At 36.3% G+C, this 20,526-nt stretch overlaps 1 protein-coding gene across 1 annotated transcript; it reads right to left on the bottom strand.

Moving 5' to 3' along the window:
- Positions 1–324: 324 nt before the first annotated feature.
- LOC115433746 (monocarboxylate transporter 12-B-like) lies at positions 325–12,666 on the bottom strand. The gene is made up of 8 exons (XM_030155213.1): positions 12,364–12,666; positions 9,973–10,076; positions 9,602–9,745; positions 8,181–8,276; positions 7,796–7,958; positions 4,991–5,719; positions 4,565–4,824; positions 325–1,360 (listed from the first exon to the last, which is right to left on the bottom strand). The coding sequence occupies exons 1-8, from the start codon at positions 12,498–12,500 to the stop codon at positions 1,221–1,223; spliced, it is 1,773 nt and encodes a 590-aa protein (XP_030011073.1). The 5' UTR covers positions 12,501–12,666; the 3' UTR covers positions 325–1,220.
- Between the last annotated feature and the right edge of the window lie 7,860 nt (positions 12,667–20,526).

Genomic DNA, 20,526 nt, shown 5'->3' with positions numbered 1-20,526 from the left:
ATAACCATTGTTTTTGATTACTTTTGATGTTCTAATAATTTTTTCCGGGACTGTATATATATTTTTTAATTACATAGAAACAATGAACACTTAGATATAAAAAAGCAACATAAAGTCAGCTGTTTTCTTCAGTTTTTTCTTTGTTTTGCTCTCTTACTACTTTTTCAGTTTTATATACTAGGTATTACTTATTGCTATATGAAGCTATACAACACAAATGACTCTGTGCAATTTAACATTTAACAAAACCACTATATAAACACTAAAAAACACAGTAAGGTGTGATGCATAAAAACATTTTATTTCATTGTCAGTGTACTTGTCAGGAGCCCAGATTTGATCAGCACAGCCAGGTTTTCACAGTGATGAGCCACAATTATTGTTCAAAGTGAATTACATGGAGGACAATAGGTTTCACACTCTATTTAAGTCTTTGTTAAATAAAGAGTAAATGTATTTCTTGTTTTCCCTTGCTTTACACAAAGGAGAACACTGCATCTCATAAACTTCTAATATTTCCCAATAGATTTAGATGTTCATATTCAATGACAAAAAGCCAGGCTTTTCTTTAAATCTTCATATATTGCAGAGAACCCTTCCAGTTTTTTTGCTATCGACTTCTTAACTGTTTTGTGTAATTGTTTATAGGAACATATTTTCGATGACTGTAACAGTTTTTAAGGCACATATGGACTAAATCTATCCCAGTGAACTTTTTAATGCAACAGTATGATTCAAGAGTACACTTTCTTAGGCACCTGCAGAGGTTAGCATTAAACTTCGTGAAGCTTTGATGACTTGTAGAATTCCTCAGATGAGAGCACCATTTAAACATTTCCTGAAGGAGTGCAAAAATGCTATTATATTTCCTATTTTCCTAAAACTATAATAATTACACCTGCTTTGAAATTGTCAGTACTATTATTTGTGCGTCTACATAGTCAATAAAAAGCTCAATAAAATCTGAGCTTATAAAAAAAAAAACAGCATATCTTTATGCCCCAAAAACATAACATCTGTACAACCTCCAATACATTTGGCTTCATAGTTGATTTAGTAGATGAGGACTCAGGTTCAAAGGTTATCTGTGTTCCTGTACTCAACATAAACCACATGTCTGAGTGATGATGACAAGAGGAGTATTTTTGTACACATCAAACAACCAAATCCTCTGGCTTCGTTCCACATTCTGCCCAGCAGCTTTTGTAGTGTGACTGGTGCTACATGACAGTGTTAGCCTTGGACCTTCTGCAGTGTCTGACTAACATCCCAGCTGCTAAGATGATGGCACTGACCATAAAGGAAGTACTGCTGAGGAAGAAGGTTGCTGTGTAGTTGGTCGTTTTGTCGACTAACAAACCTGCAAACAGATGAAGAACAAAGTGTTACACATCAGAAGGACATGTGGTGTCAGAAACCAGTATTTTAATCAAAAGTATTCAGTTTGTTTTCAAAAGTATTTAACCTGTATTCATTTTCATGCCAGAAGTTATTTAAAGTATAATGTGAAGATTGTATCAGAGTAGCTGACTTTTTTCCTGGAAGAACCGCTACAAAAAGACACATGCGCCAATGGAAAGTTTTCAAAATGTGGTGGACAAAAGTAAACGTGAGTGGAAATTTTGGACATTCTGGGAAATTATTTACATATTCTAGGAAGAGGTTACATATTTATATATGATAACTTAATACTGGGAAATAGTTGGATATGTATATACAGGGTGGGAAGCAAAATTTACAATGAACATTTAGTTGTTTTTTCTCAGCAGGCACTACGTCAATTGTTTTGAAACCAAACATATATTGATGTCATAATCATACCTAACACTATTATCCATACCTTTTCAGAAACTTTTGCCCATATGAGTAATCAGGAAAGCAAACGTCAAAGAGTGTGTGATTTGCTGAATGCACTCGTCACACCAAAGGAGATTTCAAAAATAGTTGGAGTGTCCATAAAGACTGTTTATAATGGAAAGAAGAGAATGACTATGAGCAAAACTATGACGAGAAAGTCTGGAAGATACTATTAAAGAAGAATGGGAGAAGTTGTCACCTGAATATCTGAGGAACACTTGCGCAAGTTTCAGGAAGCGTGTGAAGGCAGTTATTGAGAAAGAAGGACACAGAATAAAAACATTTTCTATTATGTCAATTTTCTTGTGGCAAATAAATTCTCATGACTTTCAATAAACTAATTGGTCATACACTGTCTTTCAATCCCTGCCTCAAAATATTGTAAATTTTGCTTCCCCACCCTGTATACTGTCCAATCTAGATAGAGACCAGTAAAATTTTACCCTATCATGGACAAAGCCAAAAAGGCGCTCTAACGGGACTAGAATAATGTTCTAAATATGGTAAAAAGGGAAGGTCTATAACTAAAACCCAACCTATTTTTGGGCAAAAAAAAATGGTCTCCCAGAGTGAAAAAGTCAATTCTTTCTGCAAATATCAACTCAGTGTTTATTTTGTGTATGAATAAGCCCTTTATGTGGCTCGAATTCTGCTCGATCTCAGTCTTTGACTTGACTCTGTGCGCATTTACTTGACAAAGCTCCACTACATAGATGGGAGTACAGAGGCATAAATTCAACGTGCCAGAGTACAGCGTGGAAGAGCGTCAAAGAGACCAGAGAAGTCTCCCACCTGCGGCAGTAAATTTTACAAGACAGACACATCACAGAATCAAAATCCCCCAATCTGGACAACCTGTAGGTAAATGGAGTTGTATGGAGTATTGATCATCCAAACTCAATGCTATTTCTCCACAGACTGTATCACTCACCAAATAATGTATAAAGCCCATTATTTACACACATCAGTTTTATGGTATCATCAGGTTGTCTTCTTCAAACTAAAACTCATATACTTATTCTGACAGTCAGTCAAAATAACTCTGGGTCTAATAATGTTCACATGCTGCATCAACTGATAATTTAGCTCTGCTTTTAGACAAAAAACAGCTAGAAAACCACATGTCACTGCTGTTTTTTGTACAGTTTGTGTTGTCAATAGTTGAACTAAATATCTGTTTGGAATTGTCCAAATGAGGTCAGAACTGTCACAGTTTAGTCTGAACTGTGGATCAACAAATGGCGATTAGCAGAGATAATAACATTATGTAACAACTTCACACCTTCATAAGCCTCATAATTAAACTCAAACATGAAAAGAAACTCTGTGATTTCAACATCAAACTCCATCCTTTTCATTTACAGCTGTATCCAGTAGTGAGAACAACAACAGTGCTTCTGGCTTTTATTACTTTAGCGCTTTCTTTGACTCTAAAAGTTGTATCCTGGCGGTTTTCATCCTATCTCATCACTTTCTGATACTTTAGTCAAAGTTTAGTTTTCCTCACGGGGAGACTGTCAGTGACTCACTACTCCCTCTAGTAGTCAGGAAAATCCCCCGGATGGTTAGTATGAATATATTCACTTTAAGTCTGGGTCCTTCTATGAAACTGGGTTCAATTTGGGTTCATTTCACTTCGCCAGCTTTTTAGACCCAAAAATAAAGGAGACATTTAAACATATTTCCCCCCAGGATGTACCTAATGATGACCTCAGATAAATGCAAAAAAAATTATACTGTTGCTCTGAGCCATCCCAAAATTTATGGGTTTTTAATAAAATACTGGGGCCAAAAATAGGACCAAAATTGGGACAGGAAAAGCTACCTAGGTGTCAATGCATTTGATCTGAAAACATGGCTTGAAATGATCTTATATACCGATATAAATAAAGACACTGTATTAAATTTAAGGATCCTATTAGTTTTTCTTATCCAGACATGCAGGATTTTCATGAATCTCAGTCTCATTCCAGGTTTTGCGTGTAACCCATCGTGTCCACTGGCGTTACATGCAGAACCTGCCCATTTAACCACATATAAATCATGAGTGATTTTGCCACAGCGGTCATTTTTGTGAAACACTCTGCCTTGCATAATTAGGTCAATTCCCAAAATGTACCTGTGAGAGAATAAAAATGTTGTAGTGTGTAAGTTTTGTGTCCTTTTTATTGTGTTACATGCATATTTTTGTATGAAAATAATAGAAAAATGTGTTTTATCTGAAAAATAGTTTTTCGTCTATTTCAGTAAATATTTATTTTTAAAATTGACCCAAAGTGCCTCCAAACTTGCTTCATAACATTAGTCTACATCTGGTTTGAATTTTTAGCCCCCATGTCCTGTTTTTAGGGACCAGTTTCATAGAAGCACCCATATAGTTACATGTTTGCACTGAAAAAGGAGAAGCTCTCCAATCTTGTTGTACATTCAGTATAATAACAATAAATTCTATTCTATTCTATTCTATTCTATTCTATTCTATTCTATTCTATTCTATCTTATTTGAATTTTTGGCCCCTCTGTCCAGTTTTTAGGTGCCAGTTGCATAGAAGCACCAATCTCTTCAATTAAATACATTGGCATTTTTGGCATAACTTTTATTCTGAAGACTCCAATGATAACTTTAAAGTAGGAATACTGTATATAGACCCTTTCAAATAAAAAAGTGGAAAAAATAAATGAATAAATAAAATAAAAAAAAAATGACCTCCTAGTGGTGGGCTGATCAGGTAGGGGATGGCATGTAAGAAGTAAACCACTCCAAGAGCAGAAGTCAAATAGGTGGAGCCCACAACGTCCGAGGTCACAACTGGGATGAGTGCGACGTAGGCCCCATCGAAGTACCCGTAGAGTATGGAAAATGGGACCAGAAGGGGAAAGGAGTGAAGGAATGGGAGGAACATGCAGAGAAGACCCTCAAGGCTGACTGCCAACATGTAGCTCAGCATGCGATATTTCCTTAGACACCTATAGAGAGGGAAAGAAGACACATACCATATCTCATCGCAAAGTTTTTTTTTTTCTTTATAAAACATTATCACTGTCATAAAGTATACAACTCAAATTGAGCCTCATAAATATAGACATCCAAGAGCACACTCACGACAGAAACACACCCTCTATTCTGACTTACGGTCTGTCTGTGATCCATCCAAAGGTGATGTTACCCACAATGCCACTGACTCCAAACATGGACATGAGGAGAGCTGCGCTCTGGTGGTCCACGCCCACACTGACAGCATAAGGAACGAGGTAAACTATGGGAGCACTGCAGCCATAAGCCATAAACAGGATGGATATTGACAGAATTAGGAAGTCTGATGTTAGTAGAAAGCTGAACTCCTCTTTGGACTTGAGGCTGAAACAGTGACCTCTGGTGGAGGTTTGGGGGTCTGATAAAGGCACTGCGAGAGCTAAGTGTTCACTGAGCTTCAAGTCCTCTATCTTTTCATCCACTATGTCAGCAGCTTTGTTGTTCAGGTTCATGGTCTCCACTGGTTTCAAGTCTTCAGGTGTGTTAATGTCTGTATTCAGTTCTGAGACTTTCCACTCACCCAGTACCGTCTCTGTTATAACATTACTAAATGAAATGTGTTTATTCATCTTCTTTTCTGTTAACTTTGGATCAGGTAGGTTTGACAGCAGGACTTCAGCAAGTTTCATCTGGACCAGTTTGTCGTTTTCCACTCCACAGTTTTGCAGAGCCATGTTAGTGAGGTGTATACTGAAATTCTTTGACTTGTTTGTTTCTAAATGCTTTGGATCCTCTTGGATGAAGACAGCAGGGAGTTGGTCAGTGTTTTTTATATCCATTACTGTTGTCATACTCTTCTTCAGATTCACCATATTGTTTTCCCATATCCTTGAAATCAAACAGCACAAAATAAAAATATTTCACATGATGAAATGTACAAAATTACAAGTAATTTATGCTGTCAAAAAAAGGACTTTGAACCCTAAATATCATTGTCCTGGTTAAAGCTGGAAAAAGTTAGGTGATGGGATGGATGGTAATGGCATTATGGATAACTGTACCCGATTTCATGTCATTGAAATGTCCACCACATGGGGGTGCTCAATGACACATTATGCTACCACCACAGAACACATGCTCAGTACCTGTAAACATTGCATTTCATCAGTGGTGAATGTAACAAAGTAAAAGTATTTTGTTACAGTACTTACGTAAATTTTTAATGTATTAGTATTTTTCTGAAGCCAGGTTCCTAAACTTTTTTGGCTTGTGACCCCATTTTAACATCACAAATTTCTGGAGACCCCAGACATTTAAAACGGAGACTTTTTAAAAAAAAAAAAAAAAAAAATTCATTTGTTTTTGATTATGTAATAGTTAGCTATACTATGTTGCAAATAAACATTAGTTTTAGATGACATTTAGTCTATATAATGTATATTATTATGGACAGAGGCAGAAAAGCCAGGTGTAGATTACTGCACAAAGTGAGAATTTTTTTTTCCTTGGTCAGGATATGTACAGTCAGTCCAGCTTGGATTTACAAGGCTGACAATTAATACTGAACAAACAATAACTCAGACTATGAATTATGAAAGAGCTGCAGCATCTAAAACAAACCACAATGAACATTTGACAGATAAACAGTACCACAGTGCTTCAGCGTCAGAGTTTGTCATGTCTTTTATGGATTGGGATTGTCTCTCTCAACTCAACATTTTTACCTCCACCGTTATGTTTTCATCTGGGTTTGTTTGTTTGTTTGTCTGTCTGTTACCAAGATAACTCAAAAAGTTATGAATGGATTTTGTTGAAATTTTCAGGAAACGTTGATACTGGCATAAGGAACAAATGATTAAATTTTGGTGATGATGGGCGTGTGTGATTTGCCTTGGCAGAGGTCTGCATTCTCCAAGTGCTTTTCTAGTTTTTTTTTTTTTTTTTTTTTTTTTTTTTTCATCAATCGCTAGCAATTTCAGGTGACCCCGTTTGAATTCCAGATGACCCCACGTGGGGTCCCAACCCCAAGGTTGAAAAACACTGACTTAAGTAAATTTCTGAAGGGTTACTTTTTACTTTTGTCTCACTACATTTTAGAGTGGGTATCTGTACTTTTTACTCCACTCCTTTTCAAATTGTGTTGCCTTACAAGCTACTTTTGTTTTCTTCTTCTTTTTGTAAATTGATTTTTTTTACCATGCATACAAAACGCTGTGAAACTGTACACATCGCCATAATCCAGCTGTAGAGGTACAGCTGGACTGATCTTCTCTCCCAAAGAAGGACGACTCAATTAAAAAAAACTTTGAAAATCAACTCCTTTTGAAGTTGAATCATAAATACTGGTAATATTCAGATTTAGAAATGTCTGGCCTGTTGGGCTGATGACTGTGCCACAAGAGTCTGTTTACTGTGGGCCCTCTTTACAGTTTGAGACCTGAGTTTGTTATGCTTCTGTTTACTGTCCTCAGTACTAAATAAGGTGAGTAGTCAGTTATAATGCTGGTTCTTTCTTTGTATATTTACCAAACATCCAGTTCCATCACTTTTAACCAATATTTATTTTATTTAGTGTAATGGTTGAATCTGGATCAAATACTTTTACTTTTTACTCTTTAAGTACACTTGAAAATGAGTACCATTGTACTTTTACTTAAGTATATTTTTCCTTGGATACTTTAACTTAAGTACATTTTTTGTCCCTGTATCTGTACTTTTACTCAAGTAAAAAAAGTAAGTACCTCATCCACCACTGCATTTCATGGCCAATTCATCCATGTCGACTTCACTGGAACATGACCATCTGATTAACCTGAATTGTGATTTTTGGAGCTACTACGTTCACAGTAAAAGTGATACTGAACTGAAACTGAAAAATGTCTCTGTTGTAATGTCAATGATATACAGTTTAGAGCACTTGATCTCTTTTTGTTGGATCAAAAATTGAATAAGTCCAGGCCTTACCGTTGGTTTCCTTTACGTTGTTGTTTCAGTGGCCTCATCAGTGCACCACAGACACACAGGTTGGACACAAACCCCCCCAGGACAAGCAGAGCTCCTCTCCATGAGTAATTCTCTATAAGCAGCTGGACCACAGGAGCCAGGATGAAGGTGCCGATGCCAGAGCCTGGAGATAATGTATCAGATTTGATGGGATGAAATAAGATGGGAGGAGGACAGGAAAAAAGATGGCATGAAAGGAAACCAAAACTAAAAGGCGAGATGAGGGAGCACAACAAAAGCAATCAGGTAGGAAAGAAAAAGAAATTTAAAAAAAGAAGAAAGGATGACGAGGGGAAGTCAGGTATAGATGACAAAACAAAGAACAGTTAAGTAAATATGTGTCTACCAGAGAGGGCGATGCCATAGGCCAGAGCTTTCCTCTCAGCGAAGTAACTTCCTACCATCGCCACAGCTGGCGTGTAGCTGAGAGCAAAGCCAAGACCTGCAGAACATGGACAACAGAGCATGGAGTTGTGCAAAACTCATATGAATCCTCTGATGTACAACATATTGTTATATTGTTGCATAGTAGGTTTTGTGGATTGTACAGTACTGTGCAATATTGCATTCACCAGAGATTTTATGCAAATTTGTCATGAGACAAAATAATGGCGGGATCACCAGGGGCGTAACCAGTGGTAACTGCAAAATCACATATCAAAAGACCTCCTTGGGGCAGTCAGTGTTCTCTATAAAAGGCCTTCAAATGTGGGACACACAAGCCACAGAAATAAAATTAACACAAGACATAAAAACTTTAAACAAAAGTGTCTGAGGCTGGCTAAGGCAAAATCAGAGATGTGAGCATTTTTAACAATTCTGATTTAATTGTATGCAACTTTGATGTAAATATTTAACTGATGCTGTATTCATATATATGTATATGATTGTGGCATGTCATTTTATGCAACCTTAAATGTTCTTTACTTTTCTTTCTTTCTTTCTTTCTTTTTCTTTCTTTCTTTCTTTCTTTCTCTTTTTTCTCTACTAAAAGCCTGACTAGGACTGTAGCTGAACATTAGCAATAGCTATAATCTCTATATGTGAATCATCAGTTACTACAGCTTACTTTTAACAAGTAGAAGTTATATTATGTAGTTTGCTTTGTCCCTGTCAAATAAACTTTGTGAATAAACATTTTCTGATGTTTTATACCGGGTTTCATTGAACACATTAGATGTTTCTAATTGTTTGTGCTGCTTCTTGTCATGGGGTCAAGGGTCACACTAAATAGTGACTTTAACCTTTAGAACCCATTTAGTTCAGTTTTGTGTGTGTCTTAAGGCTGTGCATATGTTTTGTGTATTTTCCAGTTGTAGCTGAAGAAAAGAGAAAGACCAATATTTATGCTCATTTCAATCTTGCACAACAAATCTAGAGGTGGCCTAAAAACTTTTGCACAGTGCTGTATATTACTTTAATAACTTATTTTATTCTCTTGTTCTTTTACACATAATGATGGATTCACAGATGTATATTTAAGGTTCAGTGTGTAATACATAGTGGCATTAAGCTGTGAGAGCTTCCATTGCAACCAAATGCAGAAACACTGTTTACTCTGTGGATATTAACAGCTCTCTCTGAGATATATTTAAAAAAAAAAAAAAAAAAAAAAAAAACACAAAAACTATTCTTAAAATACCAATAAAACAATTCTTTACTCCATTTCTATGATTAGACCTCCCTAAACATTACATACTCAACCTTTCAAAGGGTAGATATTAGTGTCTAGCATCTGTGTACAAGCTGAAAACATTGTCCATGTACCTGTGAGGATGCCTGCAGATATGTAGAGGTATTCCAGACATGTGGCAAAGGAGCTGAGGACTAGACCAGCAGAAGACAGCAGACCTCCCAGAATGACTGTAGTTCTGCAGGAGAATCTGTTGCCCAGGAAGCCGCCCAGAGGAGCTGCAAACAGAATTTGACTGTTTTCAATTCTCTGTCTAGTCATATAAGAATGGGATACTTTTGGCTTCAATGAGGTGAATACTGCATCCAATACTCACTTACAGATCTGTGTCTATACAGAGAATAACTGGGTACATTTTCCTCATTTGCATTCAATCTATGTACCTGCTTTTAGCTTAAATAAGTACAATTTTCTTGCCTGTTCTAATCAGTTTCAATGGTCTTACCACAAAGCATTGTGACTGAGTCGATCAGACTGTAAATCCAAGCTGTGGAGGCATAATCCTTCTCAAAGTGCAGCTGAAACTCCACAAAAAACATGGAGACACATCTGCATAAAGAGAAATAGATCATTTAAATACAGTGTATTCTGCAAAATGATCTGATCGCTGCTAAAATATTGGCATTGTAAAGACAGATTTTCTTTTGCAACAACTTTACAACATAGGTCACTGACATATAGATATGAGTAAACTTTACTGCAGGTCTTTAAGTAAAATGACCAGTCGTCAAATATTTGGACACTCTTTTATCGTTACCTTATTGTAGTGACTTTCAGTTAGACCAGTATTATGATGTAATGTTTTATATAGATCAGATTAAGAGGCCATAAACTGTAGTTCAGTGACAGGTTTATCAGTTTATATCTACCATCCATACACATCTAAGGGTCCTGTCCTCCTTGACCGGGTGTTCCATTGTAGATTACATAACATCAGGGACCTGACAGAAGGGTCCCTTTATAAGCTTATATCCACGTTGTGAAACATACACACACTTACAAAACAAGAGTCATGAGTGTAAAGTCCCCTTCCCAAACAGGTTAAATATTTGATGTATGATAGCATGTCTGTGTAATGGACACAAAAGATCAATTTCCACCCAAGTACCTGCAGATATTTCCTTCTGTATCTTCAGTGCATCTAAGTTCACTCTGCATTTGCACATTTTTTACATTTAACAGATAGTCACCCTGTAAAGGTCACACAGAATACTGGCATTATCGACAAAATGTACTTAAAATGTACTTAAATTGTACTTTAACATGGAAATATCCCAGCAGGTTAGCATCTTAAAACTTTGAGCTGAATGGGAGTTTTGCCAAGTAATAACAGTTTTAATTAACCAAAGCTGAGAACAGCTACACGTTATCAAAACTGTACGGTCCTGCTAATCTGGAAGGTACTAATAATCTCTGAGCACATTATACACTTTCACTAATGTAAGTAATATGAACCCAAGTATTCAGGCGTACACAAAAATATTTAACCTTTGTTTATTGTTGTTTGATCCAAAATCAGTTTTTGATTATATTAATTTTAACAACACCTGAGCAACAAATTCTGAAAAAAATATTTTACTGAAGCAAGTTGTAATATGTTAGGTCTATAAAACTTCCAATTACTCTGTAATGCATGGAATATTTTTGATTTGGTGTGATAACATTTTGTAGTTAAACAGCTAAAACCAGTTACAATTACTTTAAAAACCTAGAACAGTTTTGTCAAACTCCTTTTAGTTCAGGGGTGATACACAGACCAATGTGAGTAAAATTACATTATGAAAATGGTGACGTATACAAAGTATCCTTTCAAAAAATATGAAGAACATGAGCAACTGCAAACAACCTGAAATTTCTCAAGAAAACTAAATCCAATTTCAACAATATTATACCTCAGCTTCTCATTTACACATATAGATTTCAACTTCCAGATCACAATGGATCTACAAAGGCATGCAATTTAGTAACAGAAAAAATTGCTCAGTTGCACTTACTTTTCTTACGACATTTAAGGTTGTTCATATTTTTTCAGGTTATTTACATTTTTTGTGAAAAGATAGTTTGTAAATGTAAATATTCTCATGTAGGTCCTAATTTTTGTCCTAATTTTACTTTTTTTTTTTACACTAAAACAAAGAGAAAAATGGGGAGTTGTCATTATTTATACAGTTGCGGAAAAAATATTAGACCATCAAAAGTCATCAAAACCTCTGGTTATGCAATCAAGTACTAACTACTGTGTGTATCATGGGACTAAAACAGACAGCCATAGCTATTGATGTAAGAACTGAAGTGATTTTGGTTATTATCAAGAAAACATTGAAAATGGCTAGATATCAGCTCTGAAATTAAACTCTTATAGCTATTTTTGTTATCATTATATTTTTCTAAACAAATGTACCTTGACTTGTACCAGGCATTAAAAAGAACAAGAACTTGAAGAAAACAAGGGTGGTCTAATATTTTTTTCCATGACTGTAGGTCAAGGTTGTACTTCTGTAGCAGATTTCCGCAGCTGTAGATTATTATGATAGTATTTTACTGGTCTGACCCACTTCAGATTGAACTGGTCTGTATGTGGCCCCTGAACTAAAATGACTTCTACATTTCTGATTGTTAATATCTTCAGTGTAATTTTTGCATTTCACAAATTTATCTCATGGGCTGGAGTGGACCCTTGGGGGGGCCAGTTTTGGCCCACGGGCCATATGTTTGACACCCTTGACTCAGAGCAAGAACAAAGTATCCGTGTTTATGGTTAACTGACTTTTTCATCTTATTACTGACATTGTTTTAGGGACGTTCAGACAAGTTTTTATGTCACAAATAAACATACCTCGTAAGAGCTCGGACACAAATGTTGGCGAGGAAGCATCCAGCTACGATCATCCAACCCCAGCCGCCCTCCGGGGGTGTCATGGGCTCTTGCATCCTTCTCCCCTCCTCGACCATTTTCCCTTTGATGACTGCCATCACTCCAACCAAGGTCTTCTCTGGTTTGAGTTCAGGTCTCTTTTCACTTCAGTTCGGTCCTTCTTTCGATTGGGAGGCACGTTCTCATTGATTGGGATTTCTATGTCAAAACTGTAATGCATTGGTTTTGTCTCTGTAAACTTAAGGAACCTCAGTGTTCTCTTGTTTGTTTGTTTCTGTGTGTTCTTCTGTCTTCTGCTTCAGCTTCTATAGAAACACAGAACCAGGCACAGATTCTTATTGACCACAAAATAACATGCAGAAAAATGAGAAAATACTGTCCAAGTAAATGCATTATTGCTTTAATAAAAGTCTTTTTTTCCCTCTTCCCTCACGACTGACCTCAAGTACTTTTCTGTAGCAACATGCAGTTGTAAAAACAATGCAAATCTGCTACAGAAGCACAACCTTGACCTACAGTCATGGAAAAAAATATTAGACCACCTCTTGTTTTCTTCAGTTTCTTGTTCATTTTAATGCCTGGTACAACTAAAGGTACATTTGTTTGGACAAATATAATGATAACAACAAGAATAGCTCCTAAGAGTTTAATTTCAGAGCTGATATCTACCCATTTTCCATGTTTTCTTGATAATAACCAAAATCACTTCAGTTCTTACATCAATAGCTATGGCATTGTACTGCCAAAAACAATGCTTTTAGACATTCCGTGTTTTCTTTTCTGTCTGTTTTAGTCACATGATACACACAGGCGTTAGTACGTGATTGCATAACAATGTTTTTGATGACTTTTGATGGTGTAATTATTTTTTTTCGTGACTGTACATGTCCTGCCAGTGTAGATTAATTGCTCATTGAGAAGACTATGATTCATAGGAGATGTGGGTATAATTATATTTGTCCAAAAGTAAGACATAAAGAATCCAAGGACCAGTCCCAATTGTAAACCAAAGATGAGTATTTGACCCGTTTGTTACATATTTTAAGTCACAAACATTACAAAGCACCATGCAAAAAGTGAGATATAATTGATATCAGCACATGTAATAATAAACATAAGGGTCCAAACCAAATAAAATGCAAACATTAAAATTTGATTAAATATGTCAAATGGAAGGGTACAAGTGGGTAATCCACTAATACTGTATATGTTGGATGTTACACATGTCTGTTTGCTTGCTGACATATTAGGGCTTGATCAGGGAATGTGTGGGTTTTTCTTCTCTCTAACATTTCTTTTATCCAGCACACAGCCTGTTGCACTGTGAGGATGTACACAGTTTGTGGAGTTCTCAGGTATGTCTCAGCTACGAGTTAAAACCTGCTTATTCGCCGCCAGACAAAAATCAGCACCACAGTCAAATTCAGAGCACTGTAGACAAACGGCTTGGTAGAGAAAACCAGTCAGTTGGAAATATGTAGAAACACAGAGAGGTGCAGGGTTATTTCAGTTTACAAACTGACATGTACAAAGTGCAAAGTGATCAAGCCCTTGTGTATCTATACTGCATTACATGTGTACCCTAAAATGTATTTAGGTACTGTCCAAAAAATATTTATGTTGTGAATTGAGGCATTTAAAGCAAACTATGTCTTCTCCTACAAACATAATTTAATCTCTTTGAGTTTTTTTCCACATACATACAGTCGTGGAAAAAATTATTAGACCACCCCTTGTTTTCTTCAATTTCTTGTTCATTTTAATGCCTGGTACAACTAAAGGTACATTTGTTTGGACAAATATACTGATAATAACAAACATATCTCATAAGAGTTTAATTTCAGAGCTGATATCTAGCTATTTTCCATGTTTCCATACCAAAAACAGTGCTTTTAGGCATTCCATGTTTTCTTTTCTGTCTGTTTTAGTCACATGTTACACACAGGAGTTAGTACTCAATTGCATAACCATAGTTTTTGACGACTTTTGATGGTCTAATAATTTTTTCCATGACTGTATTAGCCTATGATATCGCCAATTATACATTTTTTTTCTGCTATTTCAGTTGGGATCTCTATAAACATATTTGTTACTAAACTTTTATCGAAATTGATTCATGAAATTTCAGTAAAAGCTATATTTTGATTAGCTTCCTCCCCACTATAAATAAAAATGACCAAATCAATGTGACTGTCTTTATGGTTCACAGGACATTTTCTGTAGCACAGAAACATATTAACAAATGTGTTGTAACACCTCCTCAGAGGTTGGAAGTCAGGGTTACGTTCAGCTGGTCAGAGTATCCATAAAGATAAAATGTTTCAGTTTCATGGTGAAACGGGGAGAACACTGACATGCAGTGTTAAAGTGTTAAACTGTTTACTGGAAATCAGCCCTGAAGCCATCTTCCACTCTTCTGGTTCATCCCATTTTTAAGCCTCTTAAACACTTTCAGCCCAAATGAGCTGCATGTAGGCAGTGTCTGGTCAGTTCCATCTGAAAAGCTCAGGCTTTCTCAACAGCTGTGCAGTGTTTGCATTTCAGTTGCTTAGTCTGATTTGGGCCATTAGAGAAACTCAATTAGGCAACAGCTCAAAAAACCTGAAAAACAAGGTGTGAGGCTGAACAGGTTGAAAAGAGAAACAAAGGGAAACAACTTAAGAAACATCAAAGCAAAAAACAATACCGTGTTTAAAATGGAAAATGTGCACTAATGATTTTTGCAAAATGCTCACATGCATCTGACCAAAGGTTTATTTGCCAGCTCTTCTGCTTCGTCACCTGTTACACTGCAAGTTCATCTCAACAAACAAGTAGTAAAGTTGTGTTTGCGCATTGATTGACATCAGTCGTCAACGCACAAATGGAGAAATACCTTCCTGCTGTAAAGTTACCTGGACTCTTTCATGAAAACACCAGTGTATTCAGAAATGTTTGAGAGCTGTATATCATGTATATCGTGTATGTGCAAAAAAAAAAACAAAACAAAAAAAAACAAACAAAACCAACGGATTTTGAAATGAGTGACTTTTACAAGGAAGGGGTAAAACAAGGTAGGAAAGAAAAACAGGAAGACCAGGATGGACTGAGCAAGTTAAAAAAAATACAAAAAAACAGGAACAAATGAATGATGTAAAAAAAAAAAAAAAAAAAAAAAAAAGTAAAAGTAAAAATACATCCACTTACCTCAGTTACCTTTCATTTTCTGCTCCTGTTTCAGTTCTCCATGGTTTCAGGGTTGAGCAGAACTCTGTCCTGCTTCTGCTTCTGCTTCTGCTTCAGCCTCAAAACAAACTGCAGAAACGTGAGTCAAACACAGAGGAGGAAAGGGGAGGAGGGGAGAAAGGAGGAGAAAAACAGGGGAGGGAAATTCCTAAATATTCAGAAGCACCGTTCAAGTGTGTCTGTGGATTTCTGGCTATTTTCTTATTTACTTTTATTGTGTCCTTTTTATTGCTTGAGTTGATTACAGTCATATAAAATTGGACTGGACACCTAGTACTGAGTGGTACTGAGAATACTACAGGTATATTATTCAGTAGTTAAAGCTCATGCAGTATTCCATGTTCTTTCTCTTAGTCTTAACAGGGTCTTCTCAATATTTTAATTTCAATACAATGTTCACTGTGTTCAGATAATGTTATTATTGTCTTGGTGGAAGCAGTTTTCATACAATTTTTTTTTTTTTTTAATTTTTTGTTATTAAAACACTATACTTTACATTTACCCTATCCCTAACATATTTTTCTCAAGACCTTTCTGCATTTTTAATAAATAATAATGTTATATATCTCAAACACCACCATACATGTCTCACCTACTGCACACTTGCTACTTTAGGATTATTATTGCTATTTTTTGTCACTTTAACAAACTTGTTTATATATTTTCATTTTTCTGTTGTACTTGATGCATACTGTCTTGTGCGGCTGTACACACTTGAATTTCCCCCTTAGGGATCAATAAAACATATCTTATCTCACAACAGTACATTTTCTCCAAGTATTTGCTGATAAATTCATTTCGTCTAAACTGTACTTGTTACTAAAAGAACAACTGATAAAGTCAGCAGCACACTTTGACCCTTCTGATTTTCACTTTTTCAAAACTTTTCAAAAACTTCAAAAAAAATAAATATACAAATTAAAATTCAGAGGAAGGCACATGTAAAGAACACATGTGTAAAACCTGAAAACAACTAGGTGAATAACATCTGAATAATTTCATGGACAAACTGTCAAAGTTGAAATTTAAAAAAATGTATTTATTAAAAATCTCCTAATGGTAGAAAACATGTGTGAAATGTGAAAGAATCGGGTGAATAGTGTCCGAGAAATGGGATGGACAAAAGTCTTAGACAGATGGAAGGACGGACAGAATTCCTGGTGTACCTATATACTACATTCATTATTATTGTTATTATACAGCAATGGTGGGGGTATAATAATGTCATATTTGAGATGCTCTTCAGATGTTTTGTGTGTGAATCTTCATATGCAGTTAAATGCATCAATTATTACATAAAAATTGTTATGACTGTAAATATTTATATTTTAAATATAATGACAATCAGCATCAGCGGCTGTTTTGTTTGACCAGATGAAATGTACTGGTTTTGATCCACACACACTGACTATAACAATACTTTAATGGCTCTGAATGAAAGGAGATTTTATTGTGATAAGGTTTTATGAGGAAAGCTGGAATACCCCTGATATTGTGTGGATGGTAATATTTAGCTAACCCTTGTAATGTGTGCTCAGTCTTTTATTGCTTGGAATATATTCATACAATCTGCTATTATCTTTTTTTATGAATGAAAAACACCCAAAACACAAGTCTCATTCAGTTTTAGTTTTATTCCTTTTTAGAAAAAAAAAATCTCTTCACATCAGTACATACACATTGCACAAGGCACAGAGCCTTTTTCATCTTAATTTTTTTTAAACCCTCTTTTTTTTTAAACCGGAGTTAAAAGCAGCAGCAGAACTGACGCCGAACAACCAGCACAAGGCTCCCAAAGCGTTCACACCCAGATCCAGTTCACAGAGGAAATGGGCTGAACCACCAGCACTGAAATCCAGCAGACAGAAACCACAGAGATCAGATTGTGTGGGCCCAGGGTGATCATAAAACACTTCCCCGTGAAAGAGAAGATAATATCCTTTTGAAATATCATCCTTTTGAACATGTGATTTTTTTGTAGTTACTTATGTCTTCAACTATTAAATGAGTCTGAATAAAGTTTGGGAAGTAATGCCTTAAATTACACTCATCGTGGTTTGTTTTGTCTTCCTTAGGTGCTTCTTCTAGTGGATTTAACAGAAGTGGATTTGGATTTTCCAGTTAAACTGATAATATTGTGGAGAAAAGTGCTTTATCTCACTGGGCAAACCTGACTTCTGTCTGCTCTGGGATTCTATGTGTTTTGGAAACCTGGCCTTCAAACAGTTGAACAACTTTATCATCAGACAGATTGCTGGTGTAGAATATATCATATTATTTACAAAATCTCTGTACAATCAAATACACAAGGGTGAAAAGTTCTGTCCTGCTATTCAAACAACCCAGAAGACAGTTTAACGGCTGTAAATGATGCGTTCACGCAACAGGATGTTGGACCAGATTAAACACGTGTGGCAATAATTCACATCTTTGAAAACACAGGGTTAAAACAGCCAACGAGCAAAAACGACGTGACAATCATCTGACAGGAAGAAGGGTTATGTGATACCCTTGGGTAACAAAATGGTAACACTGCTGAAGATGGAAATGGAAAAAAGGGAAAAGATTGTTTTATCATCTTATCCCAGAACACTCAACAGTTCAAGGTACCATTAAGACACAAAATACAAAACTTGTGTTTTTAGTTGAAACACACTCAGGGATTTTTCATGCAGTAAAATGCATAGTTTACAGGAGATGTGGCTCAAACCGTTCCCAATATCCCCAGCTCCTTCCGTCATCACATCCCTGCAGTGTGAACATGCTCAGTATTCTTCTTTTTGTGCTTAATTAGATCTACATCGCTGTTGCGTGCATCCACCTTTAATAGAGTTAACAACTGTATCAGCAGGACAGAAACTTCAGGAGAAAACTCCGTCAAGATTCAAACAGGATTTTTCCAGGGAGAAAACAGACAAGTTGCATATAAAAAAATAACAAAGGATTCATGTTAGTCAGTAGGGGTGTCAGATTTGGAGAAGAGGTGGGTGGGTGTTAGTAGGGACAAAGAAATCAATAGAGAAGTTACTGCATAGCCTGTTGGTTGCATTTCACAAAGGTTGACATAACATTTGCCGTTCAGTGGATGCTTTCAGCCAAAGCTCCGTACAGTACTATGAAAAACATGCCGTTCAAAGTACAGATGGTCCCAGTGGGAAATTAACCAAACAAGCAAATACTGACTCATTAGAAGGCAAATTGACATAAATGCCTATAATCTGACTGAACGTGTTTAGTTGTGTTTACAGGACAAGGTCAAAACTTTACAAAACTCCAACTCTGGCAGTAAAACGATGGGTTATATTAATGCACTGCTGCTCAGCACAAAAGCTGAAGCTGTGTGGGGTTTGAGTGTAAAGTCAAAAACATTAAATCTGCAGAGGTTAGGGCCAACATTGAAAATATAACAATAATTCAATTAGGTTTTGAAGTCACCTCAGTAGCTACAACTGTGACTACTGATCCTGAGGCCAGGTTTGGCCACCTGTAGAGGACAGATGTTTTTCAAGATCTAAAATCTTGTCCAAGACAACAGTGGTGTCACGGTTGAACCAAACATAAAACAGCAGGCTGCAAAATGTTAAATCACAGGCTTTGATAAATAATAGGGATGCAATGGTACTCAGGAAAACCGTGTACCATTCAGTCTGCCCAGCACGGGACAATCCGCCCTTATGGACCACAGGATTTCGGTTTCTGCAATTGATTTTGCATTGGTGCTTTATATACTGCTCTCTCTCTTTTTCTGGACATGCATATGAGCATGCAGCGTTGGGGAAGCCCTGCCCCTCAGTGACAGACAGTGGATAGAGAAGCAGCTTTAGGAGGTCTCAACACACAGAGTCCTGCACAGATCCACCACTTTTCCAAACCTGCACCTAGGTACAGACATGCAACTCAAACCGCGATTAAACACACTGTCTCCACAGTAACTCACTTTTAAGTACCAAGAAAAGCGTACGGTAGAAAACCATGGTGTTTTTATACCACCGTTTTCTTTTATATCCCTATGCAGAACAGGAATTTATTTATTTTAAAAAAAAGCCCCCTTTGGGCCTTATGTGTGCACATGCCTACTGTATACAAGTAGTCAAGGAGTAAGACAGGGTTCTATTGTTCAGTACAGAAAGTGTTATCTTATTCACTACAGTGATATGATTTGTTCCTACTGTGACATTCAGATTTTGCTGACAAGCAAAATAAAAACACAATTTTGGGAGAAAAAACCTGGTCACTTTATGCATAAAACACGTACTAAAATCGAACCGAAACCGTGGCCCAAAACCGAGGTACGGACCGAACCGTGGGCTACCTGTACCGTTGCATGCTAATACATAACTGACTTTTCTACTGTATGGATAAAAGAGCTTTTGCAGGAAATGATATGTGTTTCAAGGTGCTCAAATACCATGACAGCAATGATTTAGGATTCTGGTAGAATTCGACTGTCAAAACAAAATTAGAACAACAGTATTTCCGATCATTTGAACGTTGATAACTGGCCAAAAAAGTAGACTGAAGAGAGAATAACACACCATTAAAATGCTCCAAAACCAAACATGGTAATTTAGAAGCAAAAAACACAACTATTTACTAGACTGGGTCAATCATGTATTTGCTCACGACAGAAAAAAAACCCCCAAACAAATAATAAAACAAAAAACACAAGAAGCACGATAGACCCGAACAAAAATAAACATGCATGTTAATCTTTACATAATAATGTAAGGATTAAGCAATTAAGCAGATAAAAAAAAAAAAATAGAACTGAAGGACACAAATATGGGTTAACACAAAGTGAAGGCAACTGAGGGGGTTTATGTGATTAGAAGAAGCCGTAGTCTGAGATGACCAACACCGGCTTGACTTTAAAGCTGAAGTGGCACCCGACAGGTCGAG

Source organism: Sphaeramia orbicularis, chromosome 15, assembly GCF_902148855.1.
Source record: "Sphaeramia orbicularis chromosome 15, fSphaOr1.1, whole genome shotgun sequence".
In the NCBI taxonomy this organism is placed as follows: Eukaryota; Metazoa; Chordata; class Actinopteri; order Kurtiformes; family Apogonidae; genus Sphaeramia; species Sphaeramia orbicularis.
This window is presented reverse-complemented; position numbering and strand designations above follow the sequence as displayed.

Coding starts and splice junctions, on each gene's coding strand:
- LOC115433746 (XM_030155213.1), bottom strand. CDS start 12,500: ATGGCAGTCATCAAAGGGAAAATGGTCGAGGAGGGGAGAAGGATGCAA. Junction 7,959..8,180: donor CTATGGCATCGCCCTCTCTG/GTAGACACATAT, acceptor CATTATCTCCAG/GCTCTGGCATCGGCACCTTC. Junction 4,825..4,990: donor GGATGGATCACAGACAGACC/GTAAGTCAGAAT, acceptor CCCTCTCTATAG/GTGTCTAAGGAAATATCGCA.